This window comes from Pangasianodon hypophthalmus, chromosome 10, assembly GCF_027358585.1.
Source record: "Pangasianodon hypophthalmus isolate fPanHyp1 chromosome 10, fPanHyp1.pri, whole genome shotgun sequence".
NCBI classification, from domain to species: domain Eukaryota; kingdom Metazoa; phylum Chordata; class Actinopteri; order Siluriformes; family Pangasiidae; genus Pangasianodon; species Pangasianodon hypophthalmus.
The window spans coordinates 2,349,090-2,369,665 of NC_069719.1; the positions used below are offsets into that span (position 1 = coordinate 2,349,090).

At 36.4% G+C, this 20,576-nt stretch overlaps 1 protein-coding gene across 1 annotated transcript in view; it reads left to right on the forward strand.

Moving 5' to 3' along the window:
- plb1 (phospholipase B1) overlaps positions 1-20,576 on the forward strand; it is a 100,969-nt gene that overhangs the window by 18,196 nt on the left and 62,197 nt on the right. The window contains exons 26-61 of the mRNA XM_053237647.1: positions 119-214; positions 807-878; positions 1,048-1,113; positions 1,828-1,888; positions 2,007-2,065; positions 2,167-2,234; positions 2,656-2,690; positions 3,340-3,391; positions 3,485-3,536; positions 3,861-3,917; positions 4,524-4,589; positions 6,067-6,119; positions 6,222-6,306; positions 6,409-6,516; positions 7,179-7,223; positions 7,485-7,544; positions 8,372-8,455; positions 8,572-8,629; positions 8,917-8,975; positions 10,116-10,189; positions 10,366-10,409; positions 11,034-11,142; positions 11,903-11,954; positions 12,672-12,752; positions 12,852-12,917; positions 14,105-14,205; positions 14,816-14,897; positions 16,530-16,634; positions 17,277-17,372; positions 18,024-18,095; positions 18,265-18,330; positions 18,998-19,058; positions 19,177-19,235; positions 19,331-19,398; positions 19,820-19,854; positions 20,503-20,554. Coding sequence (XP_053093622.1) covers positions 119-214; positions 807-878; positions 1,048-1,113; positions 1,828-1,888; positions 2,007-2,065; positions 2,167-2,234; positions 2,656-2,690; positions 3,340-3,391; positions 3,485-3,536; positions 3,861-3,917; positions 4,524-4,589; positions 6,067-6,119; positions 6,222-6,306; positions 6,409-6,516; positions 7,179-7,223; positions 7,485-7,544; positions 8,372-8,455; positions 8,572-8,629; positions 8,917-8,975; positions 10,116-10,189; positions 10,366-10,409; positions 11,034-11,142; positions 11,903-11,954; positions 12,672-12,752; positions 12,852-12,917; positions 14,105-14,205; positions 14,816-14,897; positions 16,530-16,634; positions 17,277-17,372; positions 18,024-18,095; positions 18,265-18,330; positions 18,998-19,058; positions 19,177-19,235; positions 19,331-19,398; positions 19,820-19,854; positions 20,503-20,554 — 2,459 coding nt within the window. The remainder of the gene's footprint in view (positions 1-118; positions 215-806; positions 879-1,047; positions 1,114-1,827; positions 1,889-2,006; positions 2,066-2,166; positions 2,235-2,655; positions 2,691-3,339; positions 3,392-3,484; positions 3,537-3,860; positions 3,918-4,523; positions 4,590-6,066; positions 6,120-6,221; positions 6,307-6,408; positions 6,517-7,178; positions 7,224-7,484; positions 7,545-8,371; positions 8,456-8,571; positions 8,630-8,916; positions 8,976-10,115; positions 10,190-10,365; positions 10,410-11,033; positions 11,143-11,902; positions 11,955-12,671; positions 12,753-12,851; positions 12,918-14,104; positions 14,206-14,815; positions 14,898-16,529; positions 16,635-17,276; positions 17,373-18,023; positions 18,096-18,264; positions 18,331-18,997; positions 19,059-19,176; positions 19,236-19,330; positions 19,399-19,819; positions 19,855-20,502; positions 20,555-20,576) is intronic.

Genomic DNA, 20,576 nt, shown 5'->3' on the forward strand with positions numbered 1-20,576 from the left:
GCTCTGTTCATTTTAAACCCATCTTTCTGATTTTTTAACAGGTTCATGGTAATATCATGTATTCAGCTTTTCATCTTCTAGTAAAATGTGCATCTTTAAACTTTTGTACCTCACTCAGGATGGAAGGCCCGATCGTTCCTTCTTCGCTGGAGATTGTTTCCATTTCAGTCAGAAATCTCACACTCTCATGGCCCGAGCTCTCTGGAACAACATGGTGGGTTTTACAGAAATATTCATATTAATACAGTATTAACACTTCACTAACACACACACTTGTCATATTTATCATGGATAATAAAATGTTTTGGACTATGACACAGCTTGGTTAGAGAAAAAAAAATGCATTGTTTCACTGTATTATTTGCATTATAGGGTCATGAGTAGGGTTACACAAAACAACCAAAATATCATATCACAATATTTTCCTACTATAGATAGATAGATAGATAGATAGATAGATAGATAGATACAGATATAGAGAAGATTGATTGATTCAACAGCCAAATATATAAGTATTTGGACAGTGACCCAGTTTTGGTAATCTTGCCTCTGTACACCACCACAATGGATTAGAAATGAATGTGGTCAAGATGTGACTGAAGTGTAGACTTTCAGCTTTTGAGGCTTTTATCCAAGGCGACTTATAACTGAGCAGCTGAAGGTTAAGGGTCTTGCTCAAGGACACAATCATGGCAGCTTGGTGATGCTGGGAATTAAACTCACCATCTTATTTTAGATATTATAAATGCACATATGTTGTTTATGATGTGTGTGTCATTTCTAACATGTGTGTGTCTCTGTTTCAGTTGGAGCCTATAAGCAGTAAAACCACGTCTACAAACTTCAACACGGGCGTGACTATGAAGTGTCCTTCTACTGTAAGCTGTTTTTAAGGCCACATTCACAAGCACATTTTCTTATTATTTCTTTTCAATTCAGTTGTGTTTCTATAGACATTGTACAAAAAGCAGCTTTTCAGAACTCAGTTTGAAAAAAACTGTTTATAGTATTACAAGTGCTTAATTTTCATTTCTTTATTTTATTTAGAGTAACCCTTATTTTTCGACCAATGGGAAAAGCTTATTGAAATATGTAGCCACACCCACGACTGCGGTGAGTAAATAACCCCAACATCATCCAGCTGAATCACTGAATCAGTATTATGACAATATCGCACTGCTGTATATGTGTATAATTCTGGATTCTGATTGGTCAGAAGGTGTTGATTAATTTTCTAGAACAGCAGCTCTGACAGTACGCAGCTTTACTGTATACTAATGCGCTCGTTCTAATACTTTATCGTTTCTATAGTAACAGCTCATTCACAGGGACTTGTACAGCAGACGCCCCACATAAACTGATTAAAAAATGTGTAATCGTTGATATGGTGAAGTTTTCTGTAGGAGTTTATTTAATATTTATGGAAGGAGTCTCCAGTGTCAGCGCTGTAACTTTAAGTTTTCCGACATCTCCAGGACAGAGGAGTTTACGCTTTGTGGTTTCTATGTAACATGATAAGATGTGGGTTTTTTTGTCTTATTAACTTCAAGACAGAGAAAAATGAGACACTAGTGAAGGAACAACTGTAACTGTAAATGGATAAAAAGTATGAAAGTGTAGTTCTTTAATAAATATAAAATTTGTACTTGTTAGCAAATTTCTGTGGTGTAAGAGAAATAAAATACTCAACGTCCAGGTGGTAAGAGTAACTCGGCTTTATCACACCACACCGTCACTGATTAGTTTTCTATAACAGCACAACACAGAGTGTTTTATTCCTTACTTATTCCATTCTTTTCTCTTTGTGTGTTGTGTGTGTGTGTGCAGAACTGGGGCAGTGACTTCTCATGCGTGCACACCGCTCCCTCAGACACCGTACCTGCCTCAGGTGAGACAGTGTGCACAATGCTAAACTGGTGGCCACTGACTTCCCTCACATGTTAACTACAATAACCTTGTAGCTCCAAGAAGCAGTCCAGTGACACAGATCTGTCTCTCTTTCTCAGTTCACAGGTTGCGACCGGGAGACATTAACGTAGTCACTGCTCTCGGACACTCAATAACTGTAAGTGTGTGCGTGTGTGTGTGTGTGTGTTTTAAAAACACAAATTTGTGTGTATTACATTGTTACCATGACAGAATTAACACACACTGTATTTCTGTCAGGCTGGTTTTGGTGCCAAAGCTAAAAACATCCTGGAGCTGCTGACTGAGGAGAGAGGCGTGTCCTGGAGGTGAGTTATACAGCGACGTTGTACAAATCTAAACATCATCCCTAATCTCCACAACCAGATAATTTCCCATCACTTGTTTCTATTTCTAATGTTCCGTGGGATTTGATTGACAGCATTGGAGGTGATGAGAATCAGGAAATAGTCACTACACTACACCTATGCAAAAATAACAGTACATGGATATTTAATAATTTGAATAAATGAATTGATTTCATTGTATATTTGGAAAACTGTAGAACAGAGGAGAATGTCATTTTATTGTAAATGGAATTAAATTATGTTAAAGGACTAAATAAAAAAGTAACAAATATATAACATACTGTATATAATGCTATAGTGCACTATAACAGTAAAGTGTTATTAATTATTTAATTAGAAGCTGATTGATCTGTTCCGATATTCTGTGTGTGATTTGCTGTAGGTCTGCTGAAATTAAGATTCTGAACGGGCTGTCTGGTAAGATCTTCCTTTCAGTTCAAGGTGTAACTTATGTAAGGAATAAAACACTCTGAGTCGTGTGGTCATAGAAAACTAATCAACAGCAAGGTGGTGTGATGAAGCCGAGTTACTGTTACCACCCTGAAGCTGATTATTTGCCAATAACAGCATGCCCTGAATTGTTTTATTCCTCTTAGATAACAGCAATCTACCGATGATTACAATTTGTAATTGTTAAACAACCACACAACAAACCTTTTATCCACATAGAGTTATATTTAATGATGTGGGACGTCCTTGAAAACAAGTTATTTCCTGTTAACACTTAGCAGCTACACCAGCCTCTCTTTTTTCTCTAAAAAAGACTAAAACTGCAGCTACAAGTCCCTGTGAATGAGCTGTTACTATAGAAACGATAAAGTATTAGAACAAGGACATTAATATAAACCATGTGATTTGCAGCTGCACTACTGTCAGAGCTGCTGTTTTAGAAAACTAATCAACAATTTCTAACCAATCAGAATCCAGAAATCAACAGCACTTTTTTTAAGGCTTATTTATACCTTTTTGACCAAATCTGGATTTATATTTTAACACAATTTTTACACAAGGATAAAAAGCAGCAGTTATTGTGAATCTTACATCGTCCTCTGTTTGTCTCCCACAGAGATTCTGTCCCGCTTTAATCCAGGATTGGCCACACTGATACCAGAACAGAGGTACTGAATTTCACACACACACACACACACACACAATCCCTGATAATAAGCATGCTGGTGCTCTGAATTTGATCCTGTGTGTTGGTTTTGCAGGGGTTTCATCGAGGAAGTCGAGGATGTGGTTCAGTCGCTCAGTAATGATCAGGTACGCCATTGAGGTGGAAATTCACACACAGCCATCCCACATGCTGCTTTTACTCTACAGGAAGTGAAAATATCGCAGATTTCATGAATAGTTTTCTTAATGACATTATTAGGAAGGTATAATTTTCCACAATCTCCTAATATTTTGCGTGTAATGTTAACCAGCTGCCTAAAATCAGACGGCCGCTAACGTCATACACATCTCTTGTTAGCTGCCGATTGACTCCATGAAGGAAAATTTTATTCTTTGTTAACCTTTTCTGTTCAAAATGTACAGTTAATAAATTATGGACATTAATACGTCTGTCTCTCTGTCTCTCCTCAGTGGAAGCTTCTGCTCCTCTTTGTGTCGGCGGATGAGCTCTGCGTCTGCCCAGGCCAGGTCACACTCCACATCCTCATCCACAAATAAACACACATCACAATTACACTTCACTCTTTCATGTGCAGTGTAACAGTTTACACACTCATACTGGCTGCTTTTTAGAAATACATTTAGATTTAAATCACCTCCAAACATCCAAACATGAGTTTTATTCCTCCATTAAGTGTTGCTCCTCACAATCCAGCATGGCTGAAGGTGACAGGTTCAGCACACATCTTCAGCATTTCTACACAATTTCTACACAAAAAGATGCATTAAATAATTCAGACTTGTAACAATCATTAGCCTTTTTTTAAAATAACTTCAAACCTAAAGTGAATAATTGTTGTTAAAAAAAGTTATGAAAGTTGTTAAATGTTGTCAATCTTTTTGAACACAAAATTTAAAGAAAAAGCTTCTTGTGTAATATTTTATACCTAAATTGTTGCATGTATTTTTCAGCACTAATGTTTTGTCCAATTTTACTCCTTTGATTTCTGTTAACTTCAGCTTCATTTAGTGATTTTTAGGAAAAGTCCAAATCTGAATTTGCATGCAGTTATTGAGTAATCTGTGTACGTTTTATATTTTATGCATGAAAGGTTCGTTCTTCTTTTCTTTTAGGCCGCTTTAGCAGTCGAGGCGACGGTGCGTAGAGTGGAGGATGCGCTGAACATACTGCATGAGAAGGTAATGAGTATAGCATGGACATTTATATTAATGACAGTGTGTGCCAGAGAAATGATTTGAATTATTCAAAGAAATAAATCGACACCATTTTCTTTTGAAATGTAGCTCATCAGCAAGGACGTGTTTGGTGTCTGAAGTTAGCGTTTGTGGTTTTGCGCTAAAGCAATGATGCTAATGTAAATAACAAGTCAATTCACTTTTATTTATATAGCACTTTAAAAGACAAGCGTCAGACAAAGTGCTACATGATAACATCAGGTAAACCCAAACAGTGATAAAATAAAATACAAACTAAATGAAATAAAACAATAAAAGTACGAAACAATTCAAAGCAATAAAGACAAAACCACGGATGAAAACACAGAACCAAAACCTGAAGACTCGATACTACAGATAATAAAGACTCAAACACCTGGCACAATAAATTCAACTGGATTTAAAAAGGTCTACCGTGAGAGATCTTTTATAAAATCGAGTAAGCTGTTCCAAATAAACTAAAGGAAGTTTTGCTACACCATAAATACTTATCTCTCTCTTCATTTCTTCATATCAAATGGATTTTTATCATGCAAACAGATTTAATCAGAAATTGTTTACAGAGCTTTTACACAAGAAATGTGATTTTTCTGTCAATTTACATATAAAGAGACTCAGTAATGTGAACTTGTTGCTTGCTTTAATTCTCAGTAATTGTCAGTGAGATGCTGTGAGTTTATACACTGATTACACTGTCAGTTTAAATCTCTTATTTATTTCAGTTACACACCAGTTTAATCAACATTTTGTGAAACTTGTTATGTTGTTTCGTATTAAAGCCCTGAAAGTAAGCAATCCTAAAACAAAAATCCATAAATTAAGTCCAAAAGAATAGCTGTTCGATTAGGGAAAAAGTAACGGCGCCCTATAAATGGAGGAGGAGTTGTGTGTGTTTATGGTAGCCGACATGCTGCGATAGCTGAGCTGCATTACGTGAAGATTTAGCGACACCACACACGATGTATGTCGTCATTTAGTCATTTTCAGCTCTCTGTGAGCTTCACCTTTTATGGGGTTTTGTGGGCGTGGCTAAATGTAAATGTGCCATGAACACGCTTGATAATTTACGTCTGATTGCCGCTTATCAACATGAATACAAAGAAACTTTTGAAGTAAATCCAGTTGGAATGTTTTCCTCAGTTTGGCTACAAAAACATTTACACACAACTTTACTAAAAGATTAATAAATGATGTACAATGTTTTTGAATTAAAAAATCCTTACTCACAAATTGAAGTTCACTGTGAAACCGTGTATATCCTCACAGCAAAGCTAAAGAAGGAAACATAAGACAATAAACGGATCTTGACTGATTGACTTTATTTGGAAACAATGGATAATCGTATACATTCATCTTCCTTTTTTTGGCCAAAATATTCCTTTAACAAGTGGCTTTTATGCCAGATTTGAAAAAAAAAAATAACACAATATTCTGTTCTCAGCTGGATCACACTCTGGTTCATGTTGTGGTTTGGGGAGGCCGAACTGATGGCAGGTACGTCTTCATCGCTTGACAAAAAAGAAATGTATTATTTGACCTTTTAAAATGAATGTATTACATTATCATGTGTGTGTTTGTGTGTGTGTGTGCTTGTAGAATATGTGAGTGTGAAGAGGGTGTCAGTGCAGACACACAGACATGGAGCAGACTGGAGAGAGCTACGATTATGGCTAATATTCAGGTATTTTAGGGACATCATTGTCTGTGGTATATGGATTTCTCAGGGCCGGCACAAATGTGAACGTGTGTGTGTGTGTGTGTGTGTGTGTGTGTGTGTGTGTAGGAGAGGCTGGGTGCCCTCCTGCAGAAGCATCATCAATGGACCGATGGAGAAAACTTCACTGTGGCGCTGCAATCCAGTCCAACATACTTCGATTCTTCAGATGATTCAGTGAGTCAAATTCACAGAATCATTCATGACTCTTTCCAGACTCATTAAGCACACTGAACAAAGTCAAAGAGTTCTGTCAGGTTTAAACACATAACCCTTTATGATGCCTGAAGAACATCGCACCTGAGATATCAACATGCTTACATTTCAGTTAATGTGATGGAAAGATTCAGTGATTCAGTGAATCAAAATCATGAACTCTTTAAAAGATTGTGTATCAACATTCTATACTTATAACAGTACACACACATTGCTTGCTAATTAAAATCTGATTTTTTGGGAATTATTTCCTCTATAACAATATCAGAAATGCACAGTTGAAAACAGGACTTGATTTTTACTTAGACTTGGATTTGCAGAAAGGAAGGAAACAACCTTTTAAACTGTCACCAAATTGCACCATAAACATTTATTATTTACCTTCTGAGTAAATTTTCCTCTTAGAAGTTTGCCACTAATTCCTTTAAAAAATCTGTGAATGTCCCTGTGAATGAGCTGTTACTATGGAAATCTATATACTATAGAATATTAATACTATAGCATTAATATAAACCTGTGATTTGCAGCTGCACTACTGTCAGTCTTTTTCCATCTCTTTTTGTTCACAAACACTAAAGTGGTCTATATGGACAGTGATCTTAAATGATGTTTCTGTGCTGCAGGTGGAAAGTGACTCGGAGACGCTCATGCAGGTGTGGAGCAAACTGGTGAGTTTATCTCAGAGATTCGTGTTACAGAACAATAATATAAGACACACAGCGTCCTGCCGCTTGTAAAACGTCTCTGTGATAAAAACTTACTACACAGATGAATCGATTAGTTTAGATCAGATCAGATCAGATAGACTAGATGCGGATAAACTCAAGGCTGTCACTGTAGATAACCTAATCTTAACAACCACCATTGTTCAAAATGTCACTGATATCATACTGATCCTGTTTTAACCAATCACACTGTTTTATTTGCAGTTGCAGCCAATGGGGTCTGAGGTGGAGGGGCCGGGCATCGCTGTTCCCTGCCCTACACATGTGAGTGCGGGTGAACAACCTGAGGGTCAAGGCTTTTTATTACTTATTACTTTTATTACTTACTGATATAATACCTCATATTTTACAATCCCTGTGTGAGTCTCTGTGAATGGCTGAGCAAAGGAGTACTGTACCCTTATTATTATTATTATTATTATTATTATTATTATTATTATTGTTATTATTATTATTATTCATTTACATTGGGTTCATTAATATTCATTACCATCATTTTGTAGTTTCCTTCATATTAATTACAGTATGATATATTAGAAATATGTTGTGTATTAATTTTCTTGGAAAATTTATTCATTTTAGAAAATATATATTTTTGTATTTATCTATTTTTTTAATGTAATTTAAATTTGATCATTTTTTTCTTATCACAGAACACACTGATTTTTAGATGTTTTGATTATAAAATGACAATATAATATTATTTTATTATAATACTAAAAATAAGTATAGAAATAAATACTTTTATATAATATATAAAAAATAAACTATTTCTCACTCTTTTTACCCTATTCCAATTAGTATTAGTGGCACCAATATGCAAATTAAGTTCTTTATTACATTTATTAAATTTAATTATATAATTACATCATTTATTATATTATTCTTTTTTTTAATTTGCAATAAATATTTAGTTCTTTATTTCTTTTACTTTAATAAGCCTACAGTAATGTAACATTTTGCTCCACGTCAGTTTACACACAAAGTGTGTTGCACTCAAATTCTCTAGCATTGTCTCTCTCTCTCTGTCTGCACACACACACACACACACACACACACACACACACATTAATTCAGTTGCTCTTGTCTAGGAGAAGCCGTATCTGTACACACACCGTAACTCGCCTGTCCAGCCAGAGAGTGAAACATACAGTGCAGAAGAACAGATCGAACCAGTGAGTCTTTCTCTTTCTCACTCTCTCTCTTTCACATGTGTGTGTGTGTGTGTGTGTTTGTGCTTTATGTTTCTGGATGTTTATATCTATTTTATCTGTGTGTATTGTCTCAAAAGCTGTCTACCAGTTTTCCATGTACCGTTATAAGTCCTTCTCCCTCAGTCCCCACCTCAGGTGAAGCTCACACACACACAGACACACACACACACACATATCACATACTGAGAATAAAGGTGCTGATTGAAATGCTTAGATTGTGAGATGAACTTTTTCAGGGCCAGAAAATTGAAAAGAGAAGCCTGAAATGAAGAATGTTTAATACACTGTGACAGTTTTATAAATATTACAGTTTTATAAATATTACAGGTCTAGAGACAGATAAAAAAAATTATGAACTGATCCTCTAAGCTTATAATGTAGTCTAAAATGTTGTTTCTGATGTTTCCCTCCTCGGGTTGTAGTGCATTTGCTCCGACCTGCAGATATCAAAGTGGTGGCGGCGTTAGGAGACTCGCTCACTGTGAGTTATTATCAATACGTGGCAATATACACACACACACACACACACACACACACACATGCTTCATGACAGCCAGAGCAGCTTTACTTTTTACTGACATCTCCTACTTTGTCTTTGTGAAGTTCTTTAGACTTGCTAATGTGATTCCTGACGCTATATGACACACTGTTATCTGTAAACATGGACAAAAGGACATAGATCGAAAAACATTCATAGCTCCATCTTTCTTCCTCAACATTTAATTTGGTCTCACCCCACCCCAGGGTCAGACTCAGGTAGGGGGCGTGGCCTAAAGTCTAATGGCAGAGATTGTACAACTGTAGAAATCATTCAGTTAGTAATATACAGTAGTTTATGTGTAACTTGTACATACAATATTTTAATATGGACTTTTACCACTATTGTATGTTACTGAGCCAAATACTGTATTTTAAAGTGAGTGTGTGATGATTTAGTCATGAATCTTTGCTCAATATAAAACACTGGCTGAGGGGGTGTAGAGCTGAAAACCTCCACGTAAAAATGGTGAAGGAGAAAGCACCCAAGCGCAGAGAACACTGAGCCAGCTCTACATAAATTATATAAATAACTAGTTTAAAACATTTTGTACCCAGCGTTTATTTTCTCTTTTTGTTCGTCATTCCAAATCTCCAGAATACACTACATTTCTGCAGAGCTACAGTTCTGTCCTTTGGCTCAGCTTCTAGCTCAGATTATCAGCTTATGATCTACTAAGCCAAAATCTAGATAGACCTCACTGCAGAACCAAAAGTCCAGGGGGTGGAGCTGGATCTGATCCAACTCCTCCTACAACCCCAACCCTAACCTACACAACGCTGAACAACATGAAACAACATATTACACACCCTTATCCAACTGAGTTGTTGCCTTTTGGCTTAGGCCTAGGTAGGAGGAGCTGGATCAGCCATGACAGACCAAAACATCTCGCCATATTAGAGAATTCTTTCATAAACAACATTATTATATTTTAGATTGTGCACAGTGTTATATACAGTATATAGATCATGGTGTATATAGGTTTGACAGCATGCTGCATTATTTTGGCAAGACATAACATCATGACATCACAGCTGTTTCAGAAGTGTTGCTAATGATAAGTGATGTCACTTCCTTGAACAGGCAGGATATGGAGCGGGCTCCGGTCAGAATGACCTTCTCGGTGTTTTGACAGAGTATCGTGGTCTGTCATGGAGGTAAAGGTCATGCACGCACACACACACACACACACACACACAAAACACCCTGAGAACAGCAATAAAACCCACAGATTAAAATCATGAACTAATTTCTATTTACTCATTTTTTTTACTCCTTTTATCAACACAATGTCAGTTAATATTTCTCTTGTATTTTGTGACTTTCTCTGTAGCGTCGGAGGCGATAAGGATCTCTCAACTGTGACCACCTTAGCAAGTGTGTACAACATCACTCTTTACCTTCGCATCTAATGCAGTTTCAACTAGCCCTGCACTCCTCCATGAGATTCTGACAAGCTGTTGATAATAGATAATACTGTGTTATGATTTCGCTGAGCTGATATCTACTCACTGATATCAGATGACATCGTTCTATCACCCAGCCTTAGTGTCTGACCAGCTAAACCATGTGCTTTGCGTCAGATCAGAAAACGTCCATGTCTATGGAGGAATATTCAGAATTATTTTAAATAGATAAGTGCTGTGTGCATATTAGGGATGTAACAGAACACAAATACATTATTATATACAGAAATCTCTAAACAGATACAAATAAAGATACAAATCTGTATTTTTTATACATCTTGGCAGAACGTTAGCACTAGAGGTGTGTATTGGGACACGGGGTCCTGCAGGATACGGGAAAAAAAGAAAGACCATACTTACAAATATATATAAAACTATATATATATATATATATATATATATATATATATATATATATGTATATATATATAATCATAACATATCTCTAATTGAGACCAGATATATAGTCATCATATAGTCAGGATCTGTACTATTTTGCATTAAATGCTTGATTGTAGTTTGTGTTGTTTTTCAGACATCCTGAGAAAGTTTAACCCTTCACTCACCGGCTTCTCCACCGGGACAGGCAAAGCCACCACAACACAGGCGTTCCTCAACCAGGCTGTAGGTGGAGCCAAGAGCAAGTCAGTACCTCCACCCACCAAACAAATCAAACAAATATACTACTTTTACTTCATCATTTAGCATTTTTTGCTTGAATTAATTAATACAGTCCTCTGCTTTCAGCCTATAAGAACACATTGTTTTGTCCCACAGTGTTTTATTCTGCTTATACCAACGTAATTTGCCAACAATTACTTATTTTATTTATTAAAGAACAATCATACATATTTAGTTCATTTATAGTTATATGTAATGTTGTGGAACGTCCACAAAACAAACTTGTTCCTGTTCTCACTTATGTTATAGCAGTTAGAAACAGTCGTTCCCTCCCCAGCCTCTCTTTTTTCTCTCAGCTTTACCTCTGACTGCTACAAAGAACTGACACTGGAGACTCCTTCCATAAATGTTAAATAACATAAACTCCTTACAGAAAACTTTACCATATCAGTGATTACACACGTTATTATTCTATTTATGTGGATCGTCTGCTGTAAATGAGTCCCTGTAAATGAGCTGTTACTATAGAAACGATAACATATTAGAACGAGCGCATTAATATAAACCTGTGATTTGCAGCTGCACTACTGTCAGAGCTGCTGTTATAGAAAATTAATCAACACCTTCTGGCCAATCAGAATCTAGAATTCATCAGCACAGTGGTGTAATCTATAATAAGTAGATTTTTTAACACAACTGTAGATGAATAAGTGAACAAAGGAATGAAACAACAATTGAGTTGTGTCTACATTATACGTAATTCACGATGGCTTCCTGTTTCAGAGACTTGCCCTCGCAGGCACAAGCCCTCATCTCAAGAATGAAAAGTGACTCGGTGAGACTACGCTAATCACACAAACTTTATCTGTCTTAACATTATTATTACTTCATTTTTCTTAACCATTTTCATTGTTATATCCACGATGATTAAAGATGTTTACCTTTCAATCATTGATAAATAATAATAATAATAATAATAATAATAACAATAATAATAATAATAAATCAGTAATTTAAGTATAAGTAGTTAAATAAGTATTTTGTCAGATATTGTCTGTTACCTCATAAGTGTAACATGGGCTAAACATTTTCTACATTGGCTAGCTAGGTACGTAGCTTGGGGTTTGCTAGCTTGTTAATATCTGGTGAAGTTAAGCTGTTAGCTCTTATTATGATTAAGCTGCACTTTAAATGTGTACATTTGTGATGTAAATTGTCTTGAAGTCTTTCACGGTGTGTATATATGTTATTTTAAATCTTTCAAGTCTGTTCAAGTTAGCTAGTTGTTAGCACTTTTGGTTGCTAGCATGCAGTTAGTTTGCTATAGCTTTCCTGAACGTTTTCAGACTGAACGTTTTTGCCTTCAAACTTTCCTGAATATTTTATTTGTCACCATAAAGCTGAATGAAATACATCAGTGACATGTATAAAGGGTTAATCTTTACGCCGTAGCATTAAAGTATTTATTAATGTTAAGACAAACAGTGACAAACACACTTAGCAGCATCCATAATGTCTCTCTCTCTCTCTCTCTCTCTCTCTCTCTGTCTAGCGCATTAATTTTCAAAACCACTGGAAGGTCATCACGGTGTTCATCGGAGGAAATGATCTGTGTGAATACTGCACAAACCTGGTACACCTGACTTTTATTAGGATATTTCATAAATATGTGATTAATAAAGATTTGATTTGATTTGATTGTAATGCATATCATGTTTTTATCTTCTTCTAGAACCTTTACTCTGCTGATAATTTTGCGAAAAACATCCGTGACGCTTTGGACATCTTACATCAAGAGGTGAAAATATGAGATTCATGTTTATAAAAAACTAAAAGAGATGCAGGGGTTAGAGGATGTGACTTTTTCAGAATGGTGATGGACAGTGAAGGAGGTGTGGCCTTTGCATCTGTCAGTCTCAGTGAAGGAGGCGTGGCCTTTGCATCTGTCAGTCTCAGTGAAGGAGGTGTGGCCTTTGTATCTGTCAGTCTCAGTGAAGGAGGCGTGGCCTTTGCATCTGTCAGTCTCAGTGAAGGAGGTGTGGCCTTTGTATCTGTCAGTCTCAGTGAAGGAGGCGTGGCCTTTGCATCTGTCAGTCTCAGTGAAGGAGGCGTGGCCTTTGTATCTGTCAGTCTCAGTGAAGGAGGTGTGGCCTTTGTATCTGTCAGTCTCAGTGTATAGGTGTGGCCTTTGTATCTGTCAGTCTCAGTGAAGGAGGCGTGGCCTTTGCATCTGTCAGTCTCAGTGAAGGAGGTGTGGCCTTTGTATCTGTCAGTCTCAGTGAAGGAGGTGTGGCCTTTGCATCTGTCGGTCTCAGTGTAGAGGTGTGGCCTTTGTATCTGTCAGTCTCAGTGAAGGAGGCGTGGCCTTTGTATCTGTCAGTCTCAGTGAAGGAGGTGTGGCCTTTGTATCTGTCAGTCCCAATGAAGGAGGTGTTTCTTCGCTTTTCTTAGGTTTCAGTGACGGAGGTCTGGCCTCTGTTTCAGTAGGTTTCAGTGAAGGAGGTGTGGCTTTTGTGTCAGTGGAGGAGGTGTGGCCTCTCTGTGTATCAGTTGCAGTGAGTAAGGTGTGATTTTTATTTCAGTCCCAGTGAAGCTAAATTTATTTTGCACAGCCACTCTCACTCTCTGCTTTAAATCTCCCACACATCCATCATTATCATATGACTCTGGACTGAGAGACTCACACCCCTACTGCGCTGAGGGCAAAAAGGAAAGCAAAGAAGTACAGTCAGTATATGAATGAGTCATTAAAGCACACTGGGAATGAAACCAGTAAACAGTCAGCGCTAGGTAATACTCAAGTTTACATTTCTTTTATCCAAAGTGACTTCCGGCTCTAGAGTCCAGCGCTGGCTCTCTGGCAGCGCTGGGAGTTAAACTCAGAGACTTATGGTAATTAAGTTTAGATCCTAGTGTATGATGTGTGATATTCTGTGCCTGTGCGTGCATGTGTGTGTTTCTCTGAATTCCTGTCTTGTTGTGTAGGTTCCTCGTGCTCTAGTGAATCTGGTGGAAATTTTCAACATCGCTCCACTGCGCCAGCTGCATCAGGACTCCAAACTCGGCTGTCCCACCTGGGTGGTCAAGTGAGTGAATGAGCCTCCGGTTCATAATGCTAAATATTTAACGCCTTTTAGATCAAGTCTTATAGCAGGGCAAGTGTGTATCAGCTCGGTCCTTACAGCGAAAATGGGCTCTTTTTCAGCTTCACCTTAGAGCTGGGCTATAGGATGATATAATAGCAATATTGTGATAAATGATGACACAATAGGCTTTTCTGAGATAGGGTGAATATGGTGATCTTTTTTTATTAAATTTCATTCATTTAAAAATATAAAAATATAAAAATAAATACAAACTGACTAGATGCAGCTGTGCTAAATATTTATGTATTTATTTTTATAAAAAGCTTTTTTTTTTAATTATAAAAAAATGAATACATTTATTTTTGTAGGCATTAATGAAATAAAATGTAATAAGGCAACGCTACTGTTTTGCTGGCAATTTGTTTGCAAATCTCTATAAGAGACACACTGTGTATAATAAATTGTAGAAATGCCTTTGAGAATCAAGATGATATTTTTATCACTTCTTTATCACCTACTATATAGGTGACATTTTAGGTGTAAAAATCGTGTCTGTAGCATTACGCTGGTAATATTGAATTGTTTGAGTGTGTGTGTGTGTGTGTTACAGGAATGTATGTCCCTGTGTGGTGAACCCTGCAGAAGGATCTTCAGAACTGAAGGCTTTAACAGATATGAACACAGCATATCAGGTGTGCACATGATAGCAACATATTTTATTCTTAAAATGTAGGTGAATTAGCTTGAGGATGGGAATTCATATTTACCTCTGCATCATGTGTGACGTTTTTGTAGGTTGCTGGTAATGACAAAATGTAAATTTAAGGATTTGAGCTTTTTTAATGTGTGTTTTGGCAGATTTTGTTATAGTTTTGTTAAACAGGAAAGCTCTACTGGGACTTTTCAAATGACAATAAAAAGGAACCTGAGTGCAGGACATTGGACAAATAAATTATAATGAATAAAAAGTCCAACAATTATAATGCAATCATAAACAATAAGGACATAAAAAGACATAAAGAGCTTATCATGAACAATCCAGTGCAATCCAGTAAGACTGAAAGAAATATGAAAGTTAAAAAAGGGGAAATATCTTTAAAAAAAACAAAACAAGAACACTCCTAATCAAATCCATTAAAACTTAAAATGACAATCTGATGCTCCAGTATAAAGTGTTAATGTGTTCTGTGTTTCCTTTCACTGCCCAGTGACAAAACTAGCACAAGGTTAACTTCTCAGTTGAGTGTTTTGCTTTCTGAAAACTCTTGAGATGCTGATATATTTGAAAAATCGAATTTTGATTTGTAGCTCACTTTAACCCGCGCTTGCACTTTATGACTAAACAATGATTTGCTGTCAGCAACCAATTTTTTTGAATCACGCAGTGTGAGGGGCTAAAAGATGCCAGAAAAAAGCATTTCACTGAGCTGTTTTTCTGACATTTTAGAAATTGGAAATCAGTGTTTTCTTGGACACTCACAAATAAAGTGGCAATTACCCAAATATATTTGTTCCATTTAAAAAAAAATCCAATTTCATTCCAAGAAAACAACTTGCCTTGTTTGTTATTTGCTAGTGCAATAAAGTTCTTTAATTTAATCGTCCAACGCATTTCAAGTGGCAGCTTGTTCTCCTCTTTATTGAAAGCAGAAAACATAAATTTTTAAAGATAGTAGTAAAACAGCAGTTTTGTTTCTATTAACACATGGTTGCAATGCTAATCACGATTGAGTGACCTGTCTGCTTTCAGTTTGCACCCATACGTGAGAAAGCAGCTCTGCCTTTGATTTGCGGTTGTTGTGTTAAATTATCATTATTAAAATGTAATTAGGGACAAATCTTTGATTAAAATATTGTGGAAACACCGCAGGTTCAACAAATGTTAATGAAGCTGGAACACCGATATTAAACACAGACATTCATAAGACCAAAAGTCTTGAAAAAGTAAAACTAGATAATATTATATTATAGACAGTATGATTGATATATTTATATTATGATAGCAGGAAAATTGAGAAGAAATGCAAGTAAACTTGTGTATTGTCCGTTCCAAGAGATAGTCAGGCGAACTTACAGTCTTTGCTATCATTAGTGTGTGTGTCATTAGCTTTCTGATATGATTTTAATATCAGAAAGGTCAGGTCATGGTATCGAGAGGTCAAGTCATGCAGTTTGAGCAGGAATCAGAGACGAGATTTTTCTCATTGTAAATACACATTTCACTTTAAAGGGTTAATATAGTGCACATGTCCAGATGATGATGACGAGTATGATGTTGGTGTGTGTGTGTGTGTGTGTGTGTGTGTGTGTGTGTGTGTTCTCAGACTGCAACGAGGAATCTGGTGGCCTCTGGCCGCTATAACACTCGCTCAGACTTCAACGTGGTCTTACAGCCATTTTTCAGAAAAGTGTACTTTCCAGTGCTGTCGGTAAGAAAAGAAAAAACTGCATTCATAATTCTTTTTGTTCAACCTGAACAACTGTTTAAATTCACATCTCTGTCTTATTTCTTTCCTCTTATGTAGCTTTTGTTGTAAGCATTCCTTGATTACTTGATCAAATACTATATTTGTTTGGATTTTAAACAGATTCGTGCCCTCCAGAATTATTGGCCCCCTTTATAAAAATCAGCAAAAATGACTTTTAAAATAAAACTTCTACACAATAGTTAAAAAAATTCCACTCAGCAAGAACAATAGGAGAAATTATTTAAATCCAGGGATATAGAATAAATTAAGAATATACCTAAGCTCGACCTAAGCAGGACTACGTGTGTCTCCGTTACAAAATATGACTTATAAAGGAGTTGGTCCTTTTGAAACTGGGAATTTGTTTAAGCTTAAAACTAAAACTATACAATGTCTGTGTAAGTTTAAGCTCAAAATATCACTTATTGCATGTTTTATTTAGAAATCTCTACTCATTTTGTGAAGGGTACCAAAAACTCTGGAGGGCTCTGTTCATTTTAAACCCATCTTTCTGATTTTTTAACAGGTTCATGGTAATATCATGTATTCAGCTTTTCATCTTCTAGTAAAATGTGCATCTTTAAACTTTTGTACCTCACTCAGGATGGAAGGCCCGATCGTTCCTTCTTCGCTGGAGATTGTTTCCATTTCAGTCAGAAATCTCACACTCTCATGGCCCGAGCTCTCTGGAACAACATGGTGGGTTTTACAGAAATATTCATATTAATACAGTATTAACACTTCACTATTACTGCTCTAATAAATGAACATTATTGCAAAGATGTTTTAAGAATATCTCAATCACACACACACACACACACTTGTCATATTTATCATGGATAATAAATTGCTTTGGACTATGACACAGCTTGGTTAGCGAAAAAAAAATGCATTGTTTCACTGTATTATTTGCATTATAGGGTCATGAGTAGGGTTACGCAAAACAACCAAAATATCATATCACAATATTTTCCTACTATAGATATATAGATAGATAGATAGATAGATAGATACAGATATAGAGAAGATTGATTGATTCAACAGCCAAATATATAAGTATTTGGACAGTGACCCAATTTTGGTAATCTTGCCTCTGTACACCACCACAATGGATTAGAAATGAATGTGGTCAAGATGTGACTGAAGTGTAGACTTTCAGCTTTTGAGGCTTTTATCCAAGGCGACTTATAACTGAGCAGCTGAAGGTTAAGGGTCTTGCTCAAGGACACAATCATGGCAGCTTGGTGATGCTGGGAATTAAACTCACCATCTTATTTTAGATATTATAAATGCACATATGTTGTTTATGATGTGTGTGTCATTTCTAACATGTGTGTGTCTCTGTTTCAGTTGGAGCCTATAAGCAGTAAAACCACGTCTACAAACTTCAACACGGGCGTGACTATGAAGTGTCCTTCTACTGTAAGCTGTTTTTAAGGCCACATTCACAAGCACATTTTCTTATTATTTCTTTTCAATTCAGTTGTGTTTCTATAGACATTGTACAAAAAGCAGCTTTTCAGAACTCAGTTTGAAAAAAACTGTTTATAGTATTACAAGTGCTTAATTTTCATTTCTTTATTTTATTTAGAGTAACCCTTATTTTTCGACCAATGGGAAAAGCTTATTGAAATATGTAGCCACACCCACGACTGCGGTGAGTAAATAACCCCAACATCATCCAGCTGAATCAATGAATCAGTATTATGACAATATCGCACTGCTGTATATGTGTATAATTCTGGATTCTGATTGGTCAGAAGGTGTTGATTAATTTTCTAGAACAGCAGCTCTGACAGTACGCAGCTTTACTGTATACTAATGCGCTCGTTCTAATACTTTATCGTTTCTATAGTAACAGCTCAAGTGAAGTTTTCTGTAGGAGAAGTTTTCTGTAGGAGTTTATTTAATATTTATGGAAGGAGTCTCCAGTGTCAGCGCTGTAACTTTAAGTTTTCCGACATCTCCAGGACAGAGGAGTTTACGCTTTGTGGTTTCTATGTAACATGATAAGATGTGGGTTTTTTTGTCTTATTAACTTCAAGACATAGAAAAACGAGACACTAGTGAAGGAACAACTGTAACTGTAAATGGATAAAAAGTATGAAAGTGTAGTTCTTTAATAAATATAAAATTTGTACTTGTTAGTAAATTTCTGTGGTGTAAGAGAAATAAAATACTCAACGTCCAGGTGGTAAGAGTAACTCGGCTTTATCACACCACACCGTCACTGATTAGTTTTCTATAACAGCACAACACAGAGTGTTTTATTCCTTACTTATTCCATTCTTTTCTCTTTGTGTTGTGTGTGTGTGTGTGTGCAGAACTGGGGCAGTGACTTCTCATGCGTGCACACCGCTCCCTCAGACACCGTACCTGCCTCAGGTGAGACAGTGTGCACAATGCTAAACTGGTGGCCATTGACTTCCCTCACATGTTAACTACAATAACCTTGTAGCTCCAAGAAGCAGTCCAGTGACACAGATCTGTCTCTCTTTCTCAGTTCACAGGTTGCGACCGGGAGACATTAACATAGTCACTGCTCTCGGACACTCAATAACTGTAAGTGTGCGTGTGTGTGTGTGTTTTAAAAACACAAATTTGTGTGTATTACATTGTTACCATGACTGAATTAACACACACTGTATTTCTGTCAGGCTGGTTTTGGTGCCGAAGCTAAAAACATCCTGGAGCTGCTGAATGAGGAGAGAGGCGTGTCCTGGAGGTGAGTTATACAGCGACGTTGTACAAATCTAAACATCATCCCTAATCTCCACAACCAGATAATTTCCCATCACTTGTTTCTATTTCTAATGTTCCCTGGGATTTGATTGACAGCATTGGAGGTGATGAGAATCAGGAAATAGTCACTACACTACACCTCTGCAAAAATAACAGTACATGGATATTTAATAATTTGAATAAATGAATTGATTTCATTGTATATTTGGAAAACTATAGAACAGAGGAGAATGTCATTTTATTGTAAATGGAATTAAATTATGTTAAAGGACTAAATAAAAAAGTAACAAATATATAACATACTGTATATAATGCTATAGTGCACTATAACAGTAAAGTGTTATTAATTATTTAATTAGAAGCTGATTGATCTGTTCCGATATTCTGTGTGTGATTTGCTGTAGGTCTGCTGAAATTAAGATTCTGAACGGGCTGTCTGGTAAGATCTTCCTTTCAGTTCAAGGTGTAACTTCTGTAAGGAATAAAACACTCTGAGTCGTGTGGTCATAGAAAACTAATCAACAGCAAGGTGGTGTGATGAAGCCGAGTTACTGTTACCACCCTGAAGCTGATTATTTGCCAATAACAGCATGCCCTGAATTGTTTTATTCCTCTTAGATAACAGCAATCTACCGATGATTACAATTTGTAATTGTTAAACAACCACACAACAAACCTTTTATCCACATAGAGTTATATTTAATGATGTGGGACGTCCTTGAAAACAAGTTATTTCCTGTTAACACTTAGCAGCTACACCAGCCTCTCTTTTTTCTGTAAAAAAGACTAAAACTGCAGCTACAAGTCCCTGTGAATGAGCTGTTACTATAGAAACGATAAAGTATTAGAACAAGGACATTAATATAAACCTGTGATTTGCAGCTGCACTACTGTCAGAGCTGCTGTTATAGAAAACTAATCAACAATTTCTAACCAATCAGAATCCAGAAATCAACAGCACTTTTTTTAAGGCTTATTTATACCTTTTTGACCAAATCTGGATTTATATTTTAACACAATTTTTACACAAGGATAAAAAGCAGCAGTTATTGTGAATCTTACATCGTCCTCTGTTTGTCTCCCACAGAGATTCTGTCCCGCTTTAATCCAGGATTGGCCACACTGATACCAGAACAGAGGTACTGAATTTCACACACACAC